Source organism: Leopardus geoffroyi, chromosome D3 (assembly GCF_018350155.1).
Source record: "Leopardus geoffroyi isolate Oge1 chromosome D3, O.geoffroyi_Oge1_pat1.0, whole genome shotgun sequence".
NCBI lineage: Eukaryota > Metazoa > Chordata > Mammalia > Carnivora > Felidae > Leopardus > Leopardus geoffroyi.
The window spans coordinates 77,293,960-77,317,521 of NC_059339.1; the positions used below are offsets into that span (position 1 = coordinate 77,293,960).

At 47.7% G+C, this 23,562-nt stretch overlaps 1 protein-coding gene across 11 annotated transcripts in view; it reads left to right on the top strand.

Moving 5' to 3' along the window:
- The window catches only part of ZNF532 (zinc finger protein 532), a 111,044-nt gene that overhangs the window by 49,802 nt on the left and 37,680 nt on the right, over positions 1–23,562 (top strand). For 8 of the 11 annotated variants that reach the window (XM_045458810.1, XM_045458811.1, XM_045458814.1 and 5 more), the window contains 3 exons: positions 208–2,570; positions 15,719–15,900; positions 20,430–20,606. In XM_045458810.1, the coding sequence (XP_045314766.1) occupies positions 225–2,570; positions 15,719–15,900; positions 20,430–20,606 (2,705 nt within the window). In that variant the 5' untranslated portion in view covers positions 208–224. The remainder of the gene's footprint in view (positions 1–207; positions 2,571–15,718; positions 15,901–20,429; positions 20,607–23,562) is intronic. The other 3 variants (XM_045458818.1, XM_045458819.1, XM_045458809.1) reach the window with 2 other exon arrangements.

Consider the following 23,562-nt stretch of genomic DNA (forward strand, 5'->3'; position numbering starts at 1 on the left):
AAATCAGGTTGAAGCTGTGATTACCCAGGCTTTACCCACGTTCTCTGGACGTTTGTTCACTCAGAGTCCCCTCGCTGTAAGAAGGGTAGTTATCAACTTGCTCTCTCCCGGTCATCGTCACTGTGTTTGTGTAAATCCTATAGGGATATTTATCCCATCGTTACCAAGTTTTCCTTGCTGATGGAATTGTTTCTGTTCGCTTAACAGAACATCTGATCAAATTCATGACCATGGGGGATATGAAGACCCCAGACTTTGATGACCTCCTGGCAGCATTTGACATCCCAGACATGGTCGATCCGAAAGCAGCTATCGAGTCTGTACACGAGGACCAGGAAAGCCACATCAAGCAGAACGCCCATGGCGACGAGGACTCCCACACACCGTCCTCTTCCGACGTGGGCGTCAGCGTCATCGTGAAGAACGTTCGGAACATCGATTCCTCCGAGGGCGCCGAGAAGGACGGCCACAATCCCACTGGCAACGGCTTGCACAACGGGTTTCTCACCGCGTCCTCTCTCGACAGTTACGGCAAAGATGGATCGAAGTCCTTGAAAGGAGATGCGCCTGCCTCGGAGGTGACTTTAAAAGACTCCACGTTCAGCCAGTTTAGCCCCATCTCAAGCGCTGAAGAGTTTGACGACGACGAGAAGATCGAAGTGGACGACCCACCGGACAAAGAGGACGTGCGTTCCGGTTTCCGGGCGAACGTGTTGCCGGGGTCGGCCGCCCAGCAGGACTATGACAAGCCAAAGGCGCTCGGAGGGGACGGTTTGAGCAAAACTGGAATCTCTCCTTCAGGCAATGTAGATAAAAACAGAGTCGTTAAGAGAGAGACAGAAACAAATTCCATAAATCTGAGTGTTTACGAACCTTTCAAAGCCAGAAAAGCAGAGGATAAGCTGAAGGAAAACTCTGAAAAGGTGCTTGAAAACCGGGCCCACGACGGGAAGCTGAGCTCGGAGAAGAGTGAACCCAGCCTCGGCAGCGTCGCGCTGTCGAGGTCAAAGCCATCGTCCAAGCTGTCCTCGTGTATAGCTGCAATAGCAGCACTTAGTGCTAAAAAGGCTGCTTCCGACTCCTGCAAGGAACCGGTGACCGAATCACAGGGGGCCTCTCCGTTACCTAAAGAAGCAAACGATAGTCCCAGAGCCATGGAGAAGTCTCCTGAATCCCAGAGCCTCATCGACGGGACAAAGAAAGTGTCCCTGAAGCAGCCCGATAGCCCCAGGAGCATCTCCAGTGAGAACAGCAGCAAGGGGTCTCCATCCTCTCCCGCAGGGTCGACACCAGCAATCCCCAAAGTCCGCATAAAAACCATTAAGACGTCTTCTGGGGAAATAAAGAGAACAGTGACGAGGGTGTTGCCAGAGGTCGATCTCGACTCTGGAAAAAAGCCTTCCGAGCAGGCGGGGCCCGTGATGGCGTCTGTGACGTCTCTCCTGTCCTCTCCGGCTTCGGCTGCCGTCCTCTCCTCCCCGCCCAGGGCGCCTCTGCAGTCGGCGGTGGTCACCAACGCAGTCGCCCCTGCGGAGCTGACCCCCAAACAGGTCACCATCAAGCCCGTGGCAACCGCCTTCCTCCCAGTGTCCGCCGTGAAGACGGCGGGATCCCAAGTCATTAATTTGAAGCTCGCTAACAACACAACGGTCAAAGCCACGGTCATATCTGCTGCCTCTGTTCAGAGCGCCAGCAGCGCCATCATCAAAGCCGCCAATGCCATCCAGCAGCAAACCGTTGTGGTGCCGGCATCCAGCCTGGCCAACGCCAAACTCGTGCCAAAGACTGTGCACCTCGCCAACCTTAACCTTCTGCCTCAGGGCGCCCAGGCCACCTCCGAGCTCCGCCAAGTGCTAACCAAACCTCAGCAGCAAATAAAGCAGGCAATAATCAATGCAGCAGCCTCGCAACCACCCAAAAAGGTGTCTCGGGTCCAGGTGGTGTCCTCCTTGCAGAGTTCCGTGGTGGAAGCTTTCAACAAGGTGCTGAGCAGCGTCAACCCGGTCCCAGTTTACATCCCCAACCTCAGTCCTCCTGCCAACGCAGGCATCACGTTACCGACCCGCGGGTACAAGTGCTTGGAGTGTGGCGACTCCTTTGCCCTGGAGAAGAGTCTGACCCAGCACTACGACCGACGCAGCGTGCGCATCGAAGTGACGTGTAACCACTGTACAAAGAACCTCGTTTTTTACAACAAGTGCAGTCTCCTTTCCCACGCCCGCGGGCACAAGGAAAAGGGGGTTGTGATGCAGTGCTCCCACTTGATTTTAAAGCCAGTCCCAGCCGATCAGATGATTGTCTCTCCGTCGAGCAATACTTCCGCTTCGTCCTCTGCTCTTCCAGGCTCCGCGGGAGCCGGCACACACACTGTAACGAAGATTCAGGCTGGCATCACCGGGACAGTCATATCCGCTCCCTCCAGCACACCCATCATTCCAGCTATGCCTCTAGACGAAGACCCATCCAAGCTCTGCAGGCATAGTCTGAAATGTTTGGAGTGTAACGAAGTTTTCCAGGACGAGACGTCGCTGGCCACACACTTCCAGCAGGCTGCAGATACGAGTGGACAAGTAGAGTATCCCTTACATTTTGGTGTTTCGGTGACAGATCTGTAGACATGAGTGCTCTAGACGATGCCCTTGATTTTAGGGGTGGGAACTCAAATGGGAGTGCACGTGTGTGTGTGTGTGTGTGTGTGTGTGTGTGTGCGCGCGCGCGCGCACGTGGGAAAGGATGGTCTTCGGAGGCTTGAACAACGTTGAAATAACGAGTCTCATTTTACAAACAACGTCTTTGGAAGACGAGGTCTTTTTTGACAGAAACTCTCTGTACTAGTTGAGTTATGGCGCCTTAGATGTGGGATAAACGCGTTCTTAATTGTTGGGTCACCGGTATATGCGTGGGAGGTCTGAGATGGGGCCAATTGTAGTATCCTGCCATTGTATCAGGTGTTCAAATCAGGTTACATCACCAGCGTTCCTGGTTATTAATGACAGTTTGGGGATTAAAAAAAAATTCCTGTTACTTATAATTACTGCCTTTTACAGTTAAACAGACTTACCGGTACCCACTTAACATGGTGTGCCTGCTTACGAGAGACGTTGGTCCAGAAGTACGTTCAGTAATAGTCCCCAGTATGATGAATTTAACCTACAAGTGGAAAACCATCTCCGCTTGAACAGAATGCCTTCGCGTTTCTTCATAGCTTTTCATTTTCATTTTTATTTATTTATTATCTTTTTGGGCGCTGAGGTGTAGGTTGATGTTGGTGACATGCATGTCACAGTGGACGTCAGTGAGCCCTTTTATCTCCTATCATCGTCTTCTCTCCACGAGCCACCATTTGGCCGATGGACCGATCAGTGCGTTTTCCAGATACGTGATACTTGCCATTTGCAACTAACTGAACGTGTTGAAAGAACCAAATTCAGGCTAGAGAGACTATATGGTTTATTGTCCAAACGAGGAAGCTCATGAAATTGGAAGCGGGTGCTAGTTTGAGCCACTACTGGCTCGAACTTCTGTTTGTGAAGACCCAGTGGTGATCCGCTTTCCTTTATTTGCCGCTGTCTTGTCGCCTGAGGTTGATGCTGTGCTCCCGAGGTCTCATAGAGCCGCCGCGATCAGTTTCCTCAAGGGCCGCTGCTGAGTTCTTTGTAGGATTTGACCCTGGGGAACAAAAGATCAAGAATACCTCAATAATTTTTTGTTCTCTGGATTTGCAGTTTAGTGGAGGTGGAAATGGTAGAGAGTTTTGAGAGCATCCTTGCAGCATTGGATGTTACGTGTCCTCGGCCCAGACAGTGGAGCACTCCACAGAGCGGCCGACTAGTTCGGGCAGGCGGCGGCTGACATAGCTCTTCTACTGTGTCCTTGTGACAGCGCCGGGGTCTTCCTGGGTGCCCTCTGACCTCGTCACTGCTTCATCAGAAGGGTCCTATTTCTTCGCGTCTTAAAAGGATAGAGTTAAAAACAAACCAACCCATTTCTTTCATTCTGTTTGTTCTCTTGCCTTGTTTCCGTGGGGTGGCAGGGTGAGTCCTGGCTTCACAGGGTTCTCCTCACGTCTCGCCTCACCCGTGCGTGCTGGTCAGGATCTGGCATTTGGTGCTGCCCTCCCGTAGTCTGTTCTCTTGGGGAACCTTTGTTTTCTTGGAAGGGGAAAGGACGTGGGCTTAGAGAAAGGACTTTCCCTTTTTCCGTGTATTCCCCTAGTTTTTGTTCTCCATTGACCGTTGAGGCTCACCAGCCAAACTAGCGTCAAACTGGGGTGGAGATTTCCCTCGGAGAATGAGATTTACATCGTGTGTGTGTGTGTGTGTGTGTGTTGTCGCTTTGCCTCGACTTCTGCGTTTTGCTGGGACAAGTGTATAGAGTAGCTCACGTGTTTCACCTGGAATACTTCGGAATGAGTCATGGCAGAATAGCTAACTCTAGGGCCAAATATGCACTGAGCTGAACGTTCCCCTTATTCCGCTCCCCCCCCCTACCGCCCCCTGTTGTCTTTTCTTTCCCCACCTCTGCCTGGCTAAGTGTCCACTCAGCTCATATTTATACTCGGAAGCCTCGGCTGCCTGCACATCCAGGCGTGACTGGTTGGCAACATAAACGTGTCCCATGGTCTCCTCCTCCTGTTCCCCATCTCCCCTTCTCTTACTGGAGTCCTTGCCCAGAAGGCCCCCCTTCTTCATCACCATTCTTCTCTGACTAGGCCAGAGGAGGGTTCTCCCGCAGACCCAGGCGGCCAGCCTTGTCTCTCGCTCAGCGGCCCAGCCTGTGCGGTGGTTTGTGAGAACGTTGCCGCTTCGTCAGCGCTCGGTTTAATTAAGCCCACCCCGAGTCTGTTCCATAGTCCGGGACGTTGGTAAGATCCCCATATGGCTGTTGCTGTGCTGGCCTCAAATGCAGCGGAAGCCAGGAGGGGTCCTCACCCATTGCTGTCACCCGGTGCGGGATCAGGTGACCCTGGTGGGAGAGCTGGGGGCCGCAGACGGGAAGAACAGAAGAGAGAAGAGGGAAGGTTCTTCGTTGTGTCTTCTCCGCTTTGCCGTTCACGAGACTCTTGGCCAGTTCACAGTTTGTGGACTTCCGTTGGGAAAAACCAGTCTGGCTGTGTGAACCGGCCCCTCCCTGAGAAGGGCACTTAACACTCGTCTTCTAACAAAATGTGGAAGCTGAGCTAATGGCACCTCAAGTACCAGTCTCTCTGCCGAACCCCGTCTTTCCCCTCTTGCCTGCCACGGCCAGGTATTTAAAACGTGTACTTTCCTCTTCTCTTCTGACCTCCACGTTCTTGGTGATCCACCCGTGAACTGAGAGAGTGGACTGCCTCCCCCGAGTAGGGAACCCCCTGTGGCTCCCACCCCGGCTCTTGCTTCTGGAATGGGAATCCAGCGGAAGGTTAGTCCTGTGCCTGCAAGCTGCCGGCTTTCTCTTCTGGCTTTCCCGAGCCCTTCCCCGGGCAGGGTTCCCCCCGCCTGCACAGCAGTCTTAGTTAGGGAACCGTCCACAGCCGACTCCTGCACTGACCCTACTGCCGCCGTTGATTTTGAAGGTTCAAGGGCGCGACTGTGGGCTCTCGCAGGACTCACAGGTCCACGACTCCTCATTCATCGCCTGCCAGCTTTTGACTTGACCAGGCCTAGAGACAGGTGTACTACTTCGCGAGCAGCGGGAATGTCCTTCCTGCCCTCCTCCCTGCCTTCCCTCCCCTCCCCCCCCCCCCCCCCCCCCCCCCCGGTCCCACCTCTACTTATAATTACCATAATCATGTCAAAGTTTTACCTGATTACTGCTCCAGTGTTCTGTGCTGACGTTCTGGTCTTCTTTCTCAAATCACTGAATTTTCTTAATTAAACCTTTTTTTTTTTTTTTTTTTTTTTAAACTTTTTTTAATGTCAGAGAGAGGGGGAGACACAGAATCTGAAGCAGGCTCCAGGCTCCGGGCTGTCAGCACAGAGCCCAACGCGGGGCCTGAACTCGCAAGCTGTGAGATTATGACCTGAGCTGAAGTCGGATGCTTAACTGACTGAGCCACCCGGGCGCCCCAGACTTTTTCTTTTTAAGTTGATTTGTTTATTTTGACAGAGGGAGAGAGGGAGAGGGAGAGAGAGAGAGAGAGAGAGAGAGAGAGAATGAACCAGCAGGAGAGGGGTGGAGAGAGAGGGGGACAGAGGATCCAAAGCAGGCTCTGTGCTGACAGCAGAGAGCCTGATGTGGGGCTCAGACTCCTGCTCCGTGAGACCGTGACCTGAGAGGAAGTTGAATGCTTAACCAACTGAGCCGCCCAGGCACCATGAAGTTAAACTTTTTATTTTGGGATGATTTTAGATTCATGTAAAATAATACGGAGATCCTGCGTATCCCTTAGTTACTCTCCCCCAGTAGTACTCTGCAAAACTGTAGAACAGAAAATAGACATCACTGCAGGGAATCTATGGAATATTTCCATAACCACTGGGAACTTTCATACTGCCTTTTTAGAGCCACCCTACCTGCTGCTTAACCCCCAGCAACCACCAGTCTCTTCTCCATCTTTACAGGTGGTGGTATTTCAGGAATGCTTTATAAATGAAGCCACATCATATGTAACCCTCGGGGACCGGCTCCTTCCCTGGAGATGCATCCAGGTTCTAGCGTGGACGAGTAGTTTGTTCTTTCAAACCACTGAGTAGTAGTCCATCCAAGGTTGGACCGCAAGGTGTATACCTTTCAGTCTTCTCAGGATGTCTGCGTTGTTTCCAGTGTGGGGCGAATTTTGAATACAGCTGCTGTAAACACTTGTGCGCAGGTTTTTGTGTGGACCTAAGTTTGAGTTTGCTGGAATAAAAGCCCAGGTAGACAATTGGTGGGGTCGTATGCAGGTTGCATGTTTATGTTTTTAAGAAACTCTTCCAGATTGGCTGAACCGTTTCTTACTCCTCGGACAGTGCATGAGTGGTCCAGTTTCTCTGCATCCTCACCAGCTTTAAAAAAAAATTTTTTTAATGTTTATTTATTTATTTATTTACGAATGAGAGAGAGACAGAGCACGAGCCAGGGAGGGGCACAGAGAGAGAGGGAGACACAGAACCCGAAGCAGGCTCCAGGCTCCGAGCCATCAGCACAGAGCCTGATGCAGGGCTCAAACTCACGGACCGTGAGATCATGACCTGAGCCAAAGTCGGACGCTGAACCGACTGAGCCACCCAGGCGCTCCTAGGACATAGTTTTCATGTGTTTATGTGCCCTCTGTATATCCTTTTTGGTGAAATGTCACTTTTGCCTATTTTCTAATTAGGTTGAGTGCGTGTGTCTTAACTGTTGAGTTTTAAGACTTCTTGTTGTATGTTAGATACTAGTCCTTTGTCGGGTATGTGGTTGCAAGTCTTTCCTCCCAGTTGTGGCTTGTCTTTCCATCTTTTAAGAAGGTTTTACAGAAGTACAGTTGAGCCTTTGCATCTTTAAGCAGATCTTCGGCAGAGCAGAAGGTTTCAGCTTTGAGGGCGTCCAGCGCGGTTTTCCCTCTTAGAGCTTGTGCTTTTGGCGTTGAGTCTGTTGTTTGCTCTAGATTCTGAAAAATTTTTTCCTGTGTTTTTTCCCTAAGTGTTGTATGGTTTTAGGTTTCACGTGTAAGACCACGATCCACTTGGGTTAGTTTTTGTATAAGGTATGAGACTTACACTGAGTTTTCTGCTGCCGTCTGTTTTCCCCATGCACGTCTTCTTTCCCTAATACTGTTTGTCCAGAAGGCTGTCTTTCCTCTGTTCAGTTGCCTTGGCACCTTCGTCAGATATCAGTTGGGCATTTTTTTTTTTTTTAATTTTTTTTTTTTCAACGTTTATTTATTTTTGGGACAGAGAGAGACAGAGCATGAACGGGGGAGGGGCAGAGAGAGAGGGAGACACAGAATCGGAAACAGGCTCCAGGCTCTGAGCCATCAGCCCAGAGCCCGACGCGGGGCTCGAACTCCCGGACCGCGAGATCGTGACCTGGCTGAAGTCGGACGCTTAACCGACTGCACCACCCAGGCGCCCCTTTTTTTAAAGTAAGCTGTGTACTTACAGCGTGGGGCTCGAACTCCCACCCCCAAGATCAAGAGTTGTACACTCTACCGACTGAGCCAGCCAGGCGTGCCTCAGTTGGGCATAGTTGTGTGTGGTTATTTCTGGGTTCTGTGTTCTGTTCCGTTGATTAACATGTCTGTCCCTCCACCAACACCGCAGTTGATTGTAGTGACTGTAAAGTGTCTTGAAATCCAGTCTTGGTCTTGAAACACAGATACCTCCAGTTTTCATTCTATTTTTTCCCTCAAAATAGTTTTTTTTTTTTTTAAATAAAAGGATAGTTGACACTCACACTTTTTTAGCTATTCTAGTTCTGTCTTGCCGTATAAATTTTAGAATAGCCGTGTCCATATCCGTAAAAAATCTTGTTGGGATTTTGATAGGAATTACATTAAACCTGTATATCAGTTTGGGAAGAATTGATATCTTTATTGTGGTTGAGTCTTATAGTTCATGAATACAGAATGTCTCTCCATTTATTTTTAGATCTTTGATTTCTGTTATCATTTTGTGGTTTTCATCATACATGTCCTCTGAGTGTCGTTTTGCTCTCTCTTTTCCTTCCTAACAATTGTAAATGGTATTGTACTTTTCAGCATTCACACGTTCATTGCCGATATATTGAAATGCAGTTAAGTTTTCTGTATTTGTCATGTACCTCATGACTTCGTTGAACTCATTTATTGGAGTCCGTGTTTTGGGTGACTTTTCAGGTATTGAACCAGCCTTGCATCCCTGGAATGAATTCCCCTTGGTCAGGCTATGTAATTCTTTTTATATATTGTGAATTTTATCAGCTGGTATTTTGTGTTAGAGTTTTACGTGTGAATTCATGTAGTTTTTTTTTAACTTTCTTTGGTTGGTTTCGGACAGGTTAATATTAGCTTTAAATAATGCACTGACAGGAATTCTTTTCTATTTCCCAGAAGAGACTGTACAGTTAGTATTCATTTAAAAAATATATATATGTATGTATATGTATATTTGGTAGAATTCTTCAGTGAAACCATCTGGGCCTGGAGTTTTTTTTTTTTGTTTGTTTTGTTTTTTAAACCATCTGGGCTTGTAGGGATGGAAGCCCCACTTCCCTCCTGGCTCTCTCTGCCACCATCTGGGCAAGGGTGTGGGGACAACACCCAGCTGTGAAAGGGTGGAGGTCTGGGCTGTACCTGAACTTGGCATGGTGGGTGTGGGGCCACAGTGTTTTCCTGCGGTACGTGGCTGGAGTAGAGCAGTAACTGTCGAAAAGTTTTCTGTGTTGTTAGTCTGCCCCTTTCCTGCTGCTTTGGCCAGAAATAGCGGGCTTTTGTTGGGGACTTTCTTTTTTGTCTCTACCTGTTGGTGTTTCCGAGTTGCCGCTTTCTTCAGCTCCAAACTGGGGATACACCAAAGAAACCCAGAGAACTCCCCACCGTGTCATTGCTAGGGTCCTGAGATCCCTAGCCAGCCTGCCAGAGGCCTCTTAGAGTCTTTTCGTGTTTGTTTCGTAGATGATGTCCAGGAGTTCTGCTTGGTGGAAGGAACAGGGGAAAGGTACTTGTGTTCACTCTGAAAACACCCTGTGCGGCTGCTCCGTCTTCAAGGACAGATTCCGTCGTTAGGCTCAGCCTGAGGCTTCCAGCCTGTGATTCTCGGTTGAGTTTTGGAACTGGGTGTCCTGGGAGGACAGCAACCCATTTGACCCCCCGGGCTTTCTCTCCGAAGTCTTTGCATCTCAGGCATTTCCCCTGCCCAGAGCACATATCCTCGTCCTTAGCCGACCTGCGAGAGCCGTTAGGAATGAGGTGGTGACTCCCGTCTTTTCCGTCTGTAGTCTGGGGAGCCCCGCCTCTGAAGGCCCCAGCCTTGCTCCTGGAAACAGCCTTTTTTCTTGGCTGCGTGCAGCCACCGTCACCCGTTCATCTCTCCATTTCTCCCCACTTAGATGTTGACCCCTGTTGCTGTTTGAACGGGTCGTCCCGGAAGCAAAAGGTCTTTCTGTTAACCCAGCCGTGGCTGCACGCGCCAGATGTCCTCCCAGCGCCTTCCCGCACGTGCGTGTTTAGCCTTGGAAACCTTTAAGAGAATGCATCGAGGTGAAGTAAGGTTTCGGTGGCCTTTGCTGAATTCTGCCCTCCCAACTACTCCCTTCCCGCGGATGTTCTGCGGTCAGCCTGTACAAAAGTACTGATTGTCCCCGAGAGTCGAGAGTGCCACTTTATTATGAACCGGCCCCATGCCCAGCACACCCGCTGGTGCAGGTCTCTGCTAAGAGCTGGGTTGGAAGGTGTGGTTGAGCCCGAGGCCCACGGCCCCACATTCCCCAAGGCAGAACCCAAGTCACAGAATCCCGTCACTCTCTGACGCGTGACGGCAGGGAGACCCCAGGCATGCTTGGCCCGGCTTGCCCTGCCCGTGCCTGCCCGTCGCCCAGAGGAGCAAGCAGCTTAAGGAGAGGGTAGGTTGGCAGAGAACCTTGGGTGGATCCTTTTCCTCGCCCCACCACGTGCAACCCAGCAGTGCAATGAAAATGGAGCCCCGTGTGCCCTTGACTTGTAACAGCAGTACATCTGGCCTGGTTGGAGGTTTTTATTCCCACCTGTGTGATGATAAGAATCCCTACTTTGGGGGAGTAGGCGGAGGGGTGGAGCAGCTTCCCTGTTCTCCGTGAAGTATTTAAGAACTGACAGCTGTAGTTTTAATAATTGATACTCAAATGTATTGGAATGTCACTGCTTCACCTCCCCGTGAAGCCGCGACCGAATTGAGCCAAGTGCAGACTGGAAGTGCTTACCGTAGTAACCTCTTAATGGGTAGAATTGACACCGGCATTAGAATCCGAGAATGTTACAGGTCCCGTGGTCAACCCTTCTGTTTTACAGTTGGGGAAACAAATGCCCAGTGAGTGGCAGGAGGGGCACTCAAGGCGAGATTGCGTTCTAGCTGGCTCATCGTTCTTTCCGCTTTGTCACACTGATAACCGAAGGTACAGAAGCGTTTTACGGTGGCAGAGACCATAAGAATTATATGAGAATGGACTCTTGGCTTCTAGCCAGGCCAGCAGATAGAGGTGACTTTTGTGCAGTGACCTGCATTTGCAAGGGCTTGCCGATTCAGTTTAGTTTCTGGGCATCATTAGCACAACATACCGAGTATATTACATTTTCTTGAGCAGCCCCGGCCAGCCCTCGTTCCTAGACGTGCTGTGCTTCAGGCAGCCACTTCTGGAAACCGTGGAGCCCACCTCAGTGCCCTTGCCCGCCCAACACATTACTCGCTGCAGACTCCTGACTCTTGCTTGGTCCTGTTCTCCTAAGCGCTTAATTTCACTTCCGGCCGGCCTAGTCCTGTCCCAGTTTGCATTTTAGCGTGATCAACCCTTTCTCCCGTGATTATTCTCTCAGTAGGTTGCATGTGCTGACCCTCTGGCTTTCTGTAAACTTTCTCATTTAACTGTCGGCTCTTACTAGGAGATTGTAGTGTAGCAGAATGATGCGAGGACAAAACCACCACAACCCACTGGCTTTGGAAACAAAAGTATATGTATAGTCATTCCTGCCAGAGGTCTTTCATCATGTCCTTGCCAGGTTAAGGGAGATGGCGAATGAAACGCCTTGTCCGTATTCTCATCGTGAAACTGGACGAAAGTGAAAGCCAGAAAACCAACTGGAGTACTTTGTTATTACTGGTATTATTTTGGGGCGGGGTGGGGGGGGGGTAATTCTGCTGTAGGCCGAAGGCTACAAAACTGTCCGCGAGGGCAGGAACCGTTTGTGCAGCACGGGGGCTGTTAAATCGGCGGTGTTTTGAACTTCAGGCCCACTGTTGCAGGCAGCTGCCGGCTTTGGTCTGTTTGAAACGTAAGCACAAGACACGGTGTATTTACTCCTGTTTCTCCAGCTTTTCTCATCTTTCCCAGGGTGTTTTTCCTCCTTAGAACGTGAATCGAAACAGACAGAATTGTTTTCCTCGTTACTCAGATGACTCCTTGTGGGTGCGAGGAGGACGATAAGCCCGGGCACACCTGAGTCCTCAGTAGGGCGGGACGCGCCCCAGCCCCCTCCTCCCAGGTGCCAGCCGCCGGTGGCAGTGCCCAGATGGGCAGAGAGGGCACAGGACAAGTAATCGTCACGTATGGAGTGTGATTCCTGTTGAGCTTTATCTTCCTATAGCCTGCTCGTGTTACTTGACCATTGAAAGGTCATATCTTTAAAAAGTAGCAGTTCTCTGAGCAAATGAGTCTGCCCCAGAGACTGTGGACAGTTAGCTGTTTAGTAACTCAGTACTGAAAATACTTCTCCTTTTTCAGATGATGGGAAGTAAAACGTCAGAAGACACATGAAACCATTTAAGTGCATTTCATTACGGTTGACCCTTGAACAACGTGGGGGGTTAGGGACATGGACCCTCCACATGGTCAAAAATCCACATATAACTTTTGGTGCCCCCTAAACTTAACTACCGATAGCCCGTGGTTGACCGGAAGCCTGGCCGATAACGTAGAGACTTGATTTTGAGTAACACATGTTCTGAATGTCGCATGTGTCCTTATAATAAAGCTAGAGAGAAGAAAATGTTAAAATCACAAGGAAGAGGAAATACACTGCAACACCGTACTGTAAAAAAATCCCCACATAAGTGGACCCGCGCAGTTTAAACCACGTTGTTCAAGGGTCAGCTGTATACTTTTTTCTAATCAAGACGTAGGTAGTAAACTGCTTCCTCTTCTTGTAAATACCCCTCAACTTGTATAGCAGAGAAGTAGAGTTTTAAGACCTATTTTAGTTCCTTTGATTGAGAAAAAGGAAGAAAAGTCATTCTTTTAGACCACAGAGAGATCCTGGCTTGCCCCCTTGCTAATATTGCCCTCAATTCAGAGAATGGGTGCCATTGCCATGAATTCAGAGCATCCCAGAAAGGCTAATGGGCTGTTCTCCTTGCTGCTGTGAAAATGCGCCACCGTCTTGGGAAGCAGGGGGTGTAATAGCGTTATCTAAAGCAGGGAGAGTGAAACAAAAAAAAATTCCAGGGAGCCCCATTAGGTACTAGTCATGTGAGTTTAAAACTATTGACATCAAGGAGGAGAATGCCTGCAACCAGAATACCATGCTTTTTCTCGAAGTGGAACGAAGGCAGGGAGTGGAAGCGAGAACCCAGAGACAAACGCGGGAGTAAATGTAGCGTATGTGCACGAATATACATGCTTCTGTGTGTGTAAACTGAAGACCAGGTCTTAATCCAGCGTGCTTCCGCGGGGACTGAATTCTCCCAGGAATTGCCAACTACCGAAGTGTTTTGATTTGGGGCAGTAGTATGTACTGGCTCCCACTTTCTCCTTGAACTTCTGTGTCTAAAGTGGGGTGAGCACCCTCAGTGGGGGGAAATGGAGGGCAGGTGCCCGGAGCTAGGCAGCGGCTGGGTGGGAGGTGGGGGGGGGGTACACAGGCCGTGAGCAGCCCTCACAGAGCCCCACGGGCCCCACCGCCCCGTCCCACAGGGTGTCACGAAGGAAACGCTTCCCCGCCCCGGGAAGCGGGTACGAGCAAGGTCGGTATCGAAATGTCAGTTGTTGGTGTCTGTTGCTCTAACGCATTTTTCGTAGTCTTTGCAGTTCAAGATTTCTGTTGTAAAGAACACTCAGTAGTTCGCAAAATCTCTTCCTGAATTTGAATCATTTCGATACTTAACCTTAGGTAACCTGCTGGCAACAAAACCTTTTCACTCACCAGTATTTCCACGACTGTTTATACAGTTATGTATGTATTATAAATATATGAGTGAATAATTCATTGTGAATTTTATATGTATCGTGAAGGATATGTGTTGATCTATCTTGACACGAGATCATGTGAAAGTTATTTTGAGCATTTCTGGAACGCAGACTTTGTTTCCTTTTTAGATGTTCTTTTATTTGTGTTGCTGTTTTTCCCCCTCTTATAAAAATAGCATGACCACGCTGCTTTTAGATCAAAGAGAAGCTGTGGAGAGGGTGTCCCCTCGTATCCCAATGTAACTGTCAGGCGGTTCTAATAGATGAGACACTAAGCTCTCAGGTCCCAAAATGTACACAGCTTCCCAATGATCTCCTTTACCTATTTCATAGATCATGATGAGAATTAAATGGGATGTTGTATTTAAATGTATGTAAAGTACTTAGTTCACCACTCGGCCTCTAGTGGAATGGGGTCTATATCTAAGGAGCCCGTGGAAAAGCAGATGGTGTAATTCACTGCCTGGGATTAATGACCGCGTGGCGAAAGCAAATAGAAGACTTGAGTTCAAAGAAACCAGTGATTACCTGTGATAATGTAGACGGCACCAGAATCTTCTAATGCATGAAGCTGTGAATTGGTTTCCCTTGTTGTGGCTTGTTTTCACCTTTGCTCTGTGTGTTATTAGAAAAGGAACACTATTTTTAAATGACGCTAACCTCCTCAAAGCTGCCTGTAATGTTCTTACTTTGTGATCATAATAAACATTTTGTGGGATAAAGTTTGTATTTTAGTCCTTTCAGGAGGAGACCCAGACAGAATGTTCAAGTGAGTTTTCCGGTTTTCCATAGTTTCAATCGCTCAGAAGTGTAAACCTTAATTTTGGGGGGGCTTGAGTCAAAGGCTTAAAAGAAAAAGCCTTCTTAAAATTTTACAACGCTGTCATCAGTTTAAAAGATCATTTTGAGTCTTAGCTGGAGTCTGTATTATGAGGCTTTCTGGAACGGGCTTTAGTACCAACTGGGCATTTTGGAAGGTCGTAGGTACCTGTTGCATGAATGGCTAAGTGGAATTTAAACACATTTTACCTCCTGCTATGGTAGGTTTATTTTTGGAGTGGACCCTTTATATTTACCTTAAGTTTTCTGTTTTGGGGTTTTAAAAATATGCCATGTTTACCACTTACATCTAACAGGATAAAAAAACAGCGTGTTTCAGCTTTTCCTGGTTAGTTAAATGTGGGGTCTTTTCCAAAGAGCATTTCTGTCTTGATGTCCTATGTGATTAGATTTTAAGCTCTAAAAAGGTTCAGTTTAATGTCTAAATTTATGTCTCTGAATTTGAGTTCGCTGCTTTGAATTATAAATCCTCTAATGTCCAGCTCGTCCATTGAAAGACCGATTCAAGTGGAAAAAAGAACAACTAATTGCTGTAGCCATGCTTTTGCATTTCTGTATTTTAGATTTCAGATAACAGAAGTGACGGGGGAGAAAGAAAGGAAGAAAAAAAAAAAACGGGATTAGTCTCTAATTAATTTTTTATTATTCTGGAGAAAGTTTTTATGAGTTGTGGGAACTGGCTACCGTGGAGATAGATAGATGCCTGTAAACGTGTAATTACACATGAAAGTTGATTTGCTACGGTAATTTGCAAGAATATCTCCTCTAATACCCCTTCTCTGCACTAAATAAACAAAATGCAAACGTAACCAAATTGGAAGTCTCCCCGAAGCTGCCGTTCTCTTAACCTCGTGCTTTGGGATGACCCTGACCGTGCAGCACAGTATCGTTTTGATTGCACGGAGTAAGGGCCATTACGTTGAAGGTTTTAACTTCTCAGTTTGCGGTTTCCTGGGACTTGGAATCCGTGATAGCAGCATTTGAAACGAGCCACGTGCAGTTGTTGTGGGGTGTAACCGAGCTGCTTTGCCTATTAGCAAATACTTCGTAGGACCAACCCTGTCTCCCCCTTTGGTTTATCTAGAAGACTTGCACTGTCTGCCAGATGCTGCTTCCTAACCAGTGCAGTTACGCATCACACCAGAGAATCCATCAGCACAAATCTCCCTACACCTGCCCCGAGTGCGGGGCCATCTGCAGGTCGGTGCACTTCCAGAGCCACGTCACCAAGAACTGTCTGCACTACACGCGGAGAGTTGGTTTTCGGTCAGTATATCGTTTGCTTCCGTGCAAGTAAAGCCTGTTCACCTGTAACCGCACAGCATCGCGAATGGTCTGTGCACACGGTTTTCGGGGTCACACAGTGATACCTCAATTAACAGATCCCCTGGGAGCCTAGTTTGTTGGTGGTCGAGTCGATCCTTTCGAATCCTTGCGGTATTGGCCCTCCGGTCCCCCCAGAGCTGAGGGTAAACGGAGCCTGTCCTTCCAGCCCAAACCGTGCATGGGGCCAGGTTCGGCTTTGATGACCTGTTCGGGCTTTTTCTTCCTGCACCCTTTCCAGCATCCCTCTGTGGTCACGCTCTGTGCATTTTAACCCCTGTAAGGGTACCATGCATCTCTCTGCCTCTTAACACGTCTCCTCTGATCAGAACACAAAGGGTGCATGGTCCCTTACTTGTATTTCATCATGTCCAAGGATTGGGTGTTTGTCCTTTCCTCACTTTGCTCTTTGTGGAAGAACCTTCCACCCCAGGCCCCAGCCAACCTCCCTCTATCCCTTTTTCCCCATGTCCCAAGTCCGGGCCGTTTCCCTCGTCTGTGTACATCTTAGCTATGGCCCTTTTCACCGCCCCCCTGAGACTCTCAGATTCGTCTTTTACAACGTCTGGCAAATCTCACGTTCATTTAGCTGGTATTGAGTGACGATGAGCTTGAACTTTATCTTCCACTCTGTGACCTTCCGAAACACATTCCTGTGCCTTTTATATTTCGACCCAACAAAGGTCAGCCCAGAGAACAGGTTACTGATACACAGTGTCTTTGTTAATAGAGGTATTACTGTACTGTGTGTTAAGCGTTTGGTTGCCTGTCACTTTAACGTTAGACTGTTAATACACAGTGATATCTTTTAGTTATAATGCAGTTATGATATTTTATAAAAATGAAGTCTAGTCGGTATAATTTGATGGCTTTGTTTCAGTGACACTTAGGGTACAGGATCAGCGGTTCCTCGGTGCTCTGTGCTTTTTTCTGATGCTAACAGAGACTTTGTGCCCATTTTTACCTCCTGCCTCCAAACCTGTGAAGCACACCTGCCTGATGCATTGGGATCTACCCAAGTAGGAAGCGTTTGGTTTGGAAATTACGGAACTAGAGTTTTTTTGTTTTTTTTAGTTTTGTTTTTTTTGTGTGTGTGTGCCAGTTTTGCCACTAATTTTATGGCAATTCATGTATTCTCCCTATGCCATGGTGCCTCTGTCTGTAACCTCAGTGTGCTGTCCGAGGTCCGTCTCCGCTGGGGTGTGACCGAGTAGAACAGGATAATCCAAATGCGTGCTTCCAGTGCCTGGGAGGAGAGTCACACATCGCAGGTGCCCTTGATTCCACAGAACCCACACGCAGCGATGCTTTGCTCCTCACCCCATGGTTTGAAACGATTATCGCTGGGTTCTTTGTTTAGCAACGGAAAGCAGTTCTGCCACATCGTCTCCGTGCTATTCTCTCCAAAAGATGCCAGACTTTTCCTCAAATGTTTATTTTTCCAGTAGAGCGAAAGTAAACTTGGGCTGGAATGAATAGAGGAAGTAGGACTTCTGCACTTTTCGCTGTTCCTGGTGTCTTTCCTAAATTAAAACAAGCTGGCAGTCAGGCCAGAAGTCATCAGCTCAGTCGGAAAAGCCCATCCCTTGCGTCCCCCCCCCCCCCCCCCCGCCCCCGCCCCCGCCCCATTCACAGAGTTACTTAAATTTGGCACTTGGAATTTCTAAGACTTTTGTGTTTAAGACAGGTTTTTTTTCTTGGACACGAGGCTGTGAAGATAACGACCACGTGTGTACTCTGCTTAGTTCACGTTTACCTCTTTAGGTGGGAGAAAAAAAATTAACCTTGTTTTTTGTTTTTTGTTTTTTTCCTGCTGTTTCAAGTAACCGTCCAGCCTAATACTTGATAGGGACTTAGCAGCCCCTTGGCCTTGTTATGGCTCCCCCCTCCTTTTTGACTCTGCACTTCCATCATTTTCCATTTGATTTTTCTTTGGCCAGAGAAGTTCAGCATGGCTCCCCGGCCTCCCTCGCCTCTGTGACTCAGTGTGCCTTGTTACTAGGTATATTGTATCTCCCAGGTACTGAGTGGGTCACTCCCAACTCCTGGTTGATTTGGTAAAAGTCCAGTGTTTCTATGAATTTTCCAACTTCTTGATCCATTGGATCAAGGGGATCTAGAAAGGGGGTTTATAGGACTGTATACTATAAACATTAAAAAAAAATTTTTTGTGGGGAGCACCTGGGTGGCTCAGTCGGTTAAGCGTCCGACTTCAGCTCAGGTCATGATCTCACAGTTCGTGAGTTCGAGCCCCGCATGGGGCTCTGTGCTAACAGCTCAGAGCCTGGAGCCTGCTTCGGATTCTGTGTCTCCTCCTCTCTCTGCCCCTCCCCCACTCATGCTCTGTCTGTCTGTCTCTCTCTCTCTCTGTCAAAAATAAATAAACATTAAAAAAGATTTTTAAAAATAAAAAATGTATATATATATTTTTTTACATAAAGAGAAACTTGATTGGTACCTAGAACACAGAGGACCTTGGGTATATGAAATATTTATTTATAGGCTGGATTTTTAGTCGCATTAAGATACTGTATGAACTCTACAAATTCTGTCTTCTACTTGTCTGTCTCATTTCCATTCCCAGTTGGCCTCTGTAGCCCCTGAAACTTTTCTTGCACCTGTCAGCAGGTATTCTACAACTCTTTCTCTTCTTGCTTTGTTTTTAAATTCTCTGCTTTCTTTCCTCATGGTGATGAGGGTTTTTCCTTGGACTCCCTGATGCTTTTTGGACCATGCCTTAGCTACTTCTCCTTCAACTGTTGTCTAGATCCTTTAGCTTCCTGCTTGTTTTCTTCAAGATCAAATCTTCCGGTCCAGGCGACTTGAGAGAATGTCGAGAATTTGTTTCTTTTTCCCCTTCCTGGGTCTCGACTCTTTGAACACCACCTTCCTACCCTTGATGGGAAAGTTTTTTCTGTTTATGATGCTGATGGAGAGGATCCTCCTGTTACATTAGGAACCCAGTTTTGTTTTATGTGATCTTCCTCTTTCGTAGGAACCCTAGGCTTCCAGGGTCGGGAAGAACTAAAAAGTGCTTGAGTTTCAACTCTTCTCATTTTACAAATGAGACATTCGCCCAGAGATCAGTAGCCTGTTCAAGACAACACAAGTTCAGTCTAACCCAAAATAATTTCAGTGTCGTTGGGTGGCTTTATTGCTGAAAGTAGTAGTTCAAGTAGATAAGATAATGGAGCTTTCTTAATTATTCTGTTATTATTTAGTATCTTTAACATACGGGTTGCCAAACATTACGCCCTAAGTCATTTAAAACGCGAATGCGTTAATTACGATTTGTATGCAATGCTTGCGAAGCTTAACGTGGCACCCTTTATAGAACCCACATGCTTCTAATAAGGCCAGTCCTGTGTGACTTTGGCACCCCCATGAATTCAGGAGGGAGGTTCCAAGGATGGAAGTACCTGAGACTAACGCAGAAATGATCAAGCCCTGCCCGCTGGAAGGCAGGCCCTGTCCACAGTCCTCGTTCCTGAAGTCAGCTCCCACCTTCACTTCCACGAGCGTGTCCGCTCAGGTGCATTACAGGTTTGTCTCCACAGACCCTACCCTCAAGTAGTTTTCAGGCGTGAACAAAGGATGGTGAGGTCATCAAGTGGATGTGTCCGTAAGTGTTGTTGAGAGTCCCTGCACGAGAAAGATGAGGTTGGGGGGAAACGTATCTTAAGTGTCAGAGCTGGTTTCTGTGGGACTAGATGTGATCAGTTCTTGAGCTAATCCAATTATTACACACTCAAGAAGTCAGGGAGTTAACTGGAGAGGAATTCATTTAGTGATGTTGACTTGTCGGAAGTTTATAATTCATGTTATTTCTTAGACAAATGTAAGTAAGTGTGCTTGAACTTGAACTTGTTTTCCAGGAGATAAACAACCTAGGTGGTTAACTGTCTCTGCCCCACAGGCTCCCTTAACCTCCAGACACATTGACCACATCACTGTGCACCAGGAGACAGTGGCCAGGGCTTCGATGCCGATACTGATTTATTCTCTCCGCCCCTCCGTTGATGGCACGTAGGTTGAGGCAGTGAAGAGTTCTTCCATTGGAAATGCCATTGGTTAGGAACCTCAGGGCCTGGTGTGAGAACCTAGCACGTGGGAGTGTTCTCCGGGGTCACAGGTCGTAAGGTCTTGCCACGTCCATTGGCCCCGATACAGCCCCCATGATCCATCGGTCTTCACAGTCCGGAGTTCGGGTATTTATTCCTGAAAAATTTAAAGATGCCCAAGAATCAGACCGTTTGAGTTTTGTTTTTTCTTCTTCGCTATCTTCTTTCTTAAATCTATAAAAATAATTTGATCTGTTATTAATAGAAAAAAACCCCAAAGCTTACTTCCAAAAAGCCATTAGAAACCTTAAAGAGGCCATTAAACCATGCTCATTTTACCTGACTTTTACAGCGAAGGTGCACATGTGTGAGGGTCCCGTGCTGACGACCGCGTGTTTGTTTTCCTGGCAGGTGTGTCCATTGCAATGTCGTGTACTCTGACGTGGCCGCTCTGAAGTCTCACATCCAGGGCTCTCACTGTGAAGTCTTCTACAAGTGTCCTATTTGTCCCATGGCGTTTAAGTCTGCCCCAAGCACACATTCCCATGCCTACACACAGCATCCTGGCGTCAAGATAGGAGAGCCAAAGTAAGTCCTGTTGCCTTCTGACTTTTATGCCACTGCTTTACCTAGCGACTTAGAGGAAGGAGTAGTTCTGTGGAAGAAAACTCAAAGAGATGAAGACTTAGGCCACCGCGCAGATTCCGATGCTCCGCGAGGCGCCGCTCGTAGCTCATCGCTACCTAACCCGTTCAGCTCTTCCCAGGTGAAGCCTCTGTCCAGAGGAAAATGTTACCTATTATTTATGCTCTCGTCTTCAGTTTTTTTGTTTTTGTTTTTGTTTTTTTTACGAAGCAGGTGAATATTTATCAATTTTTGCTCTTTGGCTTACGACGAGTTTAACAACTAACTTCTTGGGGAACTGTAAAACGCGGTCTTTCCATTTTTACACGGTTTCTCATAGGGACACGCTTTTCATCCTAACGTTCATAATACGAAGTCCGTTTAAAACGCTGGTTACTGAATTTAACTTCACAGCCAGTATAAGTCCTTGATTCATAAAAATAAACTTCATTTTTGCCTTTGAATCTTGCTCCTTATTTTGTAGTTTTTGCTTTATTGAGTCTTTAAGGATGAAGCGTCTGCTCCAGCAGACGAGGGCTGCCTGCCTGCGTTACAGGCAGCTTAACAGAGTGGAGGGAACGTGGGCCTTGGACGCAGAGTCCTGCCACCCCCCCACCAGCTGTGAGATCTGGGACCATCACGGGCTCTGTTTCAACTTCCATTTTCTCCCCTGTAAAGTGAGGGTAGCGTTCCATCCCAGAGCTTGTGTGAGGCAGAGAGGAGGTGACATTTAAGATGCGTGGCACACAGTCCCTCTGTCTGGAGCACAGAGGGGGCTCAGTAGCACTGGTCCTTTCCACATTTCCTCTTTGTCATATACACAGCACTGGCTTAGCTGCTCTTGGCCAGGCTCCTTTATTCCAGTATTATTTATGGCAGTGTGGCATCTGATCGTGACGTGAGGCTAAATTTGCTGCCCCAGGCTATTGGTGGGTTTCACCCCATCCACAGTCCAGGAAAGCTTGGAGGGAAGATGTGGATATTCCATGTCATATATGTCTGGCTTGCATCGTAACCTTTAGTTTGGGGGAGATAGTAATGACCGGACGCTACAGGAATGAGTCTGTTTGCTAAAAGAACTACGATAAAATGGGATTCTGTTCTAGTGGGACCTTCGCTCTGATCTCTGTGGATCCTCAAACTGCAGATTGGGTGATCCATGTAGCACTTGGTGTCTTGACCCTGAAGACGCACTTCAGTGAGTTCTAGTAAAACAGTCTTTGGTATTCGTGGTAGTAAGGCTTCTGGACCCTAAAGCAGTATCTTGCCCCCAGTTAATAGGTTTTTTTTTATTTGGTTCTTTCTTCAAATAAATGAAACTTCACTGAAATCTGGAATAGTACTTGTTACCTGGGAATACAGGGCAGCAAATTATTAACATAAACCAAAAGAGCATTTTTCAAATTTGAGTAATGCGTAGGAAAACATTATTCCGGTATTGTCCTAAAATTATTTTCACTATAGTGGTTCCTTAATAAGTGCCAAGCCTAAAGATAGGCATAGACTACTATGTTTTAAACTATAAAGCTAAAAAATAAATAAGTAAATAAATTATAAGTGAAATACGACAAAACTGCCAAAGCAGTGAACTTTAAGTTAACTTCATTGATTCAAGGTGACCATGGTGCTTGGCTGGAGCGCGTCCTTCCCTGCGGCTTGGCTGTGGTACCAGGTGCTGCTTCTCGGGCTCTTTTTATCTTTGTTTGTCACGACTGGACCACAGCGTGCCTTGAGATCCCTCTTGCCTGCCGCCTCTCCCAGTTCAGGCTCTTGGAAAACCTTCCTTCCTGTGGCCTGCTGGAATGCTGTCTGGCCTACAGTTGACTCAGAAGCTTCCTTTTGACATTAAATCCATCTCTGCCCTGCATCTCAGGGCAGCCCCCCCAAATCAGTAGCCCTGACTGCGTTGGAAACTCAGGCATCAAAGTCCCTTAGCAGTATTTGGTTAACAGGCAGTTATGCAAGTGACTCATCATTATGCAAGTGATGTGCATTAACTTAAAAGATCAGTATAAAAATACTCCACTCCCCCATTTCCTTTAGAGAATATGTGGAGGTCTGAAAACGCGCCCATAAAGCCCTGCAGCCCCAGCAGCTCAAATTGAAAAGGACAATGCAAGAGTTTGTTTATTTAAAAAAATTTTTTTATGTAACGTTTATGTAGTATTTCTCATATGCCAGGTACTTACTGTTCCTGTGTTTGTTTCTTGCTTTTCAGTGTGGGGTCACTTTAAAACCGTGAGCACACCCTTTAATCTTTCCTGGGTGATTCCAGATCATTCTGAACATCCGTTTCTGGATTTCATGGCGATAGAGTTGTGTGTCTATTTTCATATATTCCTTGATGAACAACAGGTTTTTTGCTACTTTGTGCCATCCTTTCGTTTGCCACCCTAAACGTCTGTGCCAGTGGGGAAGGAAGAACTCCAAAGTCGAGAATTACATAAGAGACAGAGTTTCTGAACAGGTCCCTACGAAATAAAGCACGTGCCAAGTTGTGGTCGCCACTGGGCGGAGGGCTTTGGGGTCCGACAGAGCTGAGTTTGAACCGGGGCCCTGGGCTTTGTGCAGCATCGAGCAGATCCTCCCGTCTCTCTGCGCCCATCTGTGGTTCGCCTGTGGAAGGTGTGGACACTGTCAGGTGTTGCTCAGGACAGTGCTTGGCGCTTAGTCCGTGGCAGTAAAGGAGGAGGTTTGTGGTGGTGATTTCAGAGCTGGGGATGTTTCATTTCATTTGTTGTTGCATGTGTTTCAAGGGTAGCACCCGGTTTCAAGGGGAGCAGGCTGTGGGTTGGACCTGAGCGTGGGTATTTGCTTTTAGCCTTCTAGTCCTTTTTAACCCCTTCCGCTGCCCTCCCCACTTCTCTTCGGTTCCACGCCACCCCACCCCCTGGCCTGGTTATCATATCCGACCGTTCCC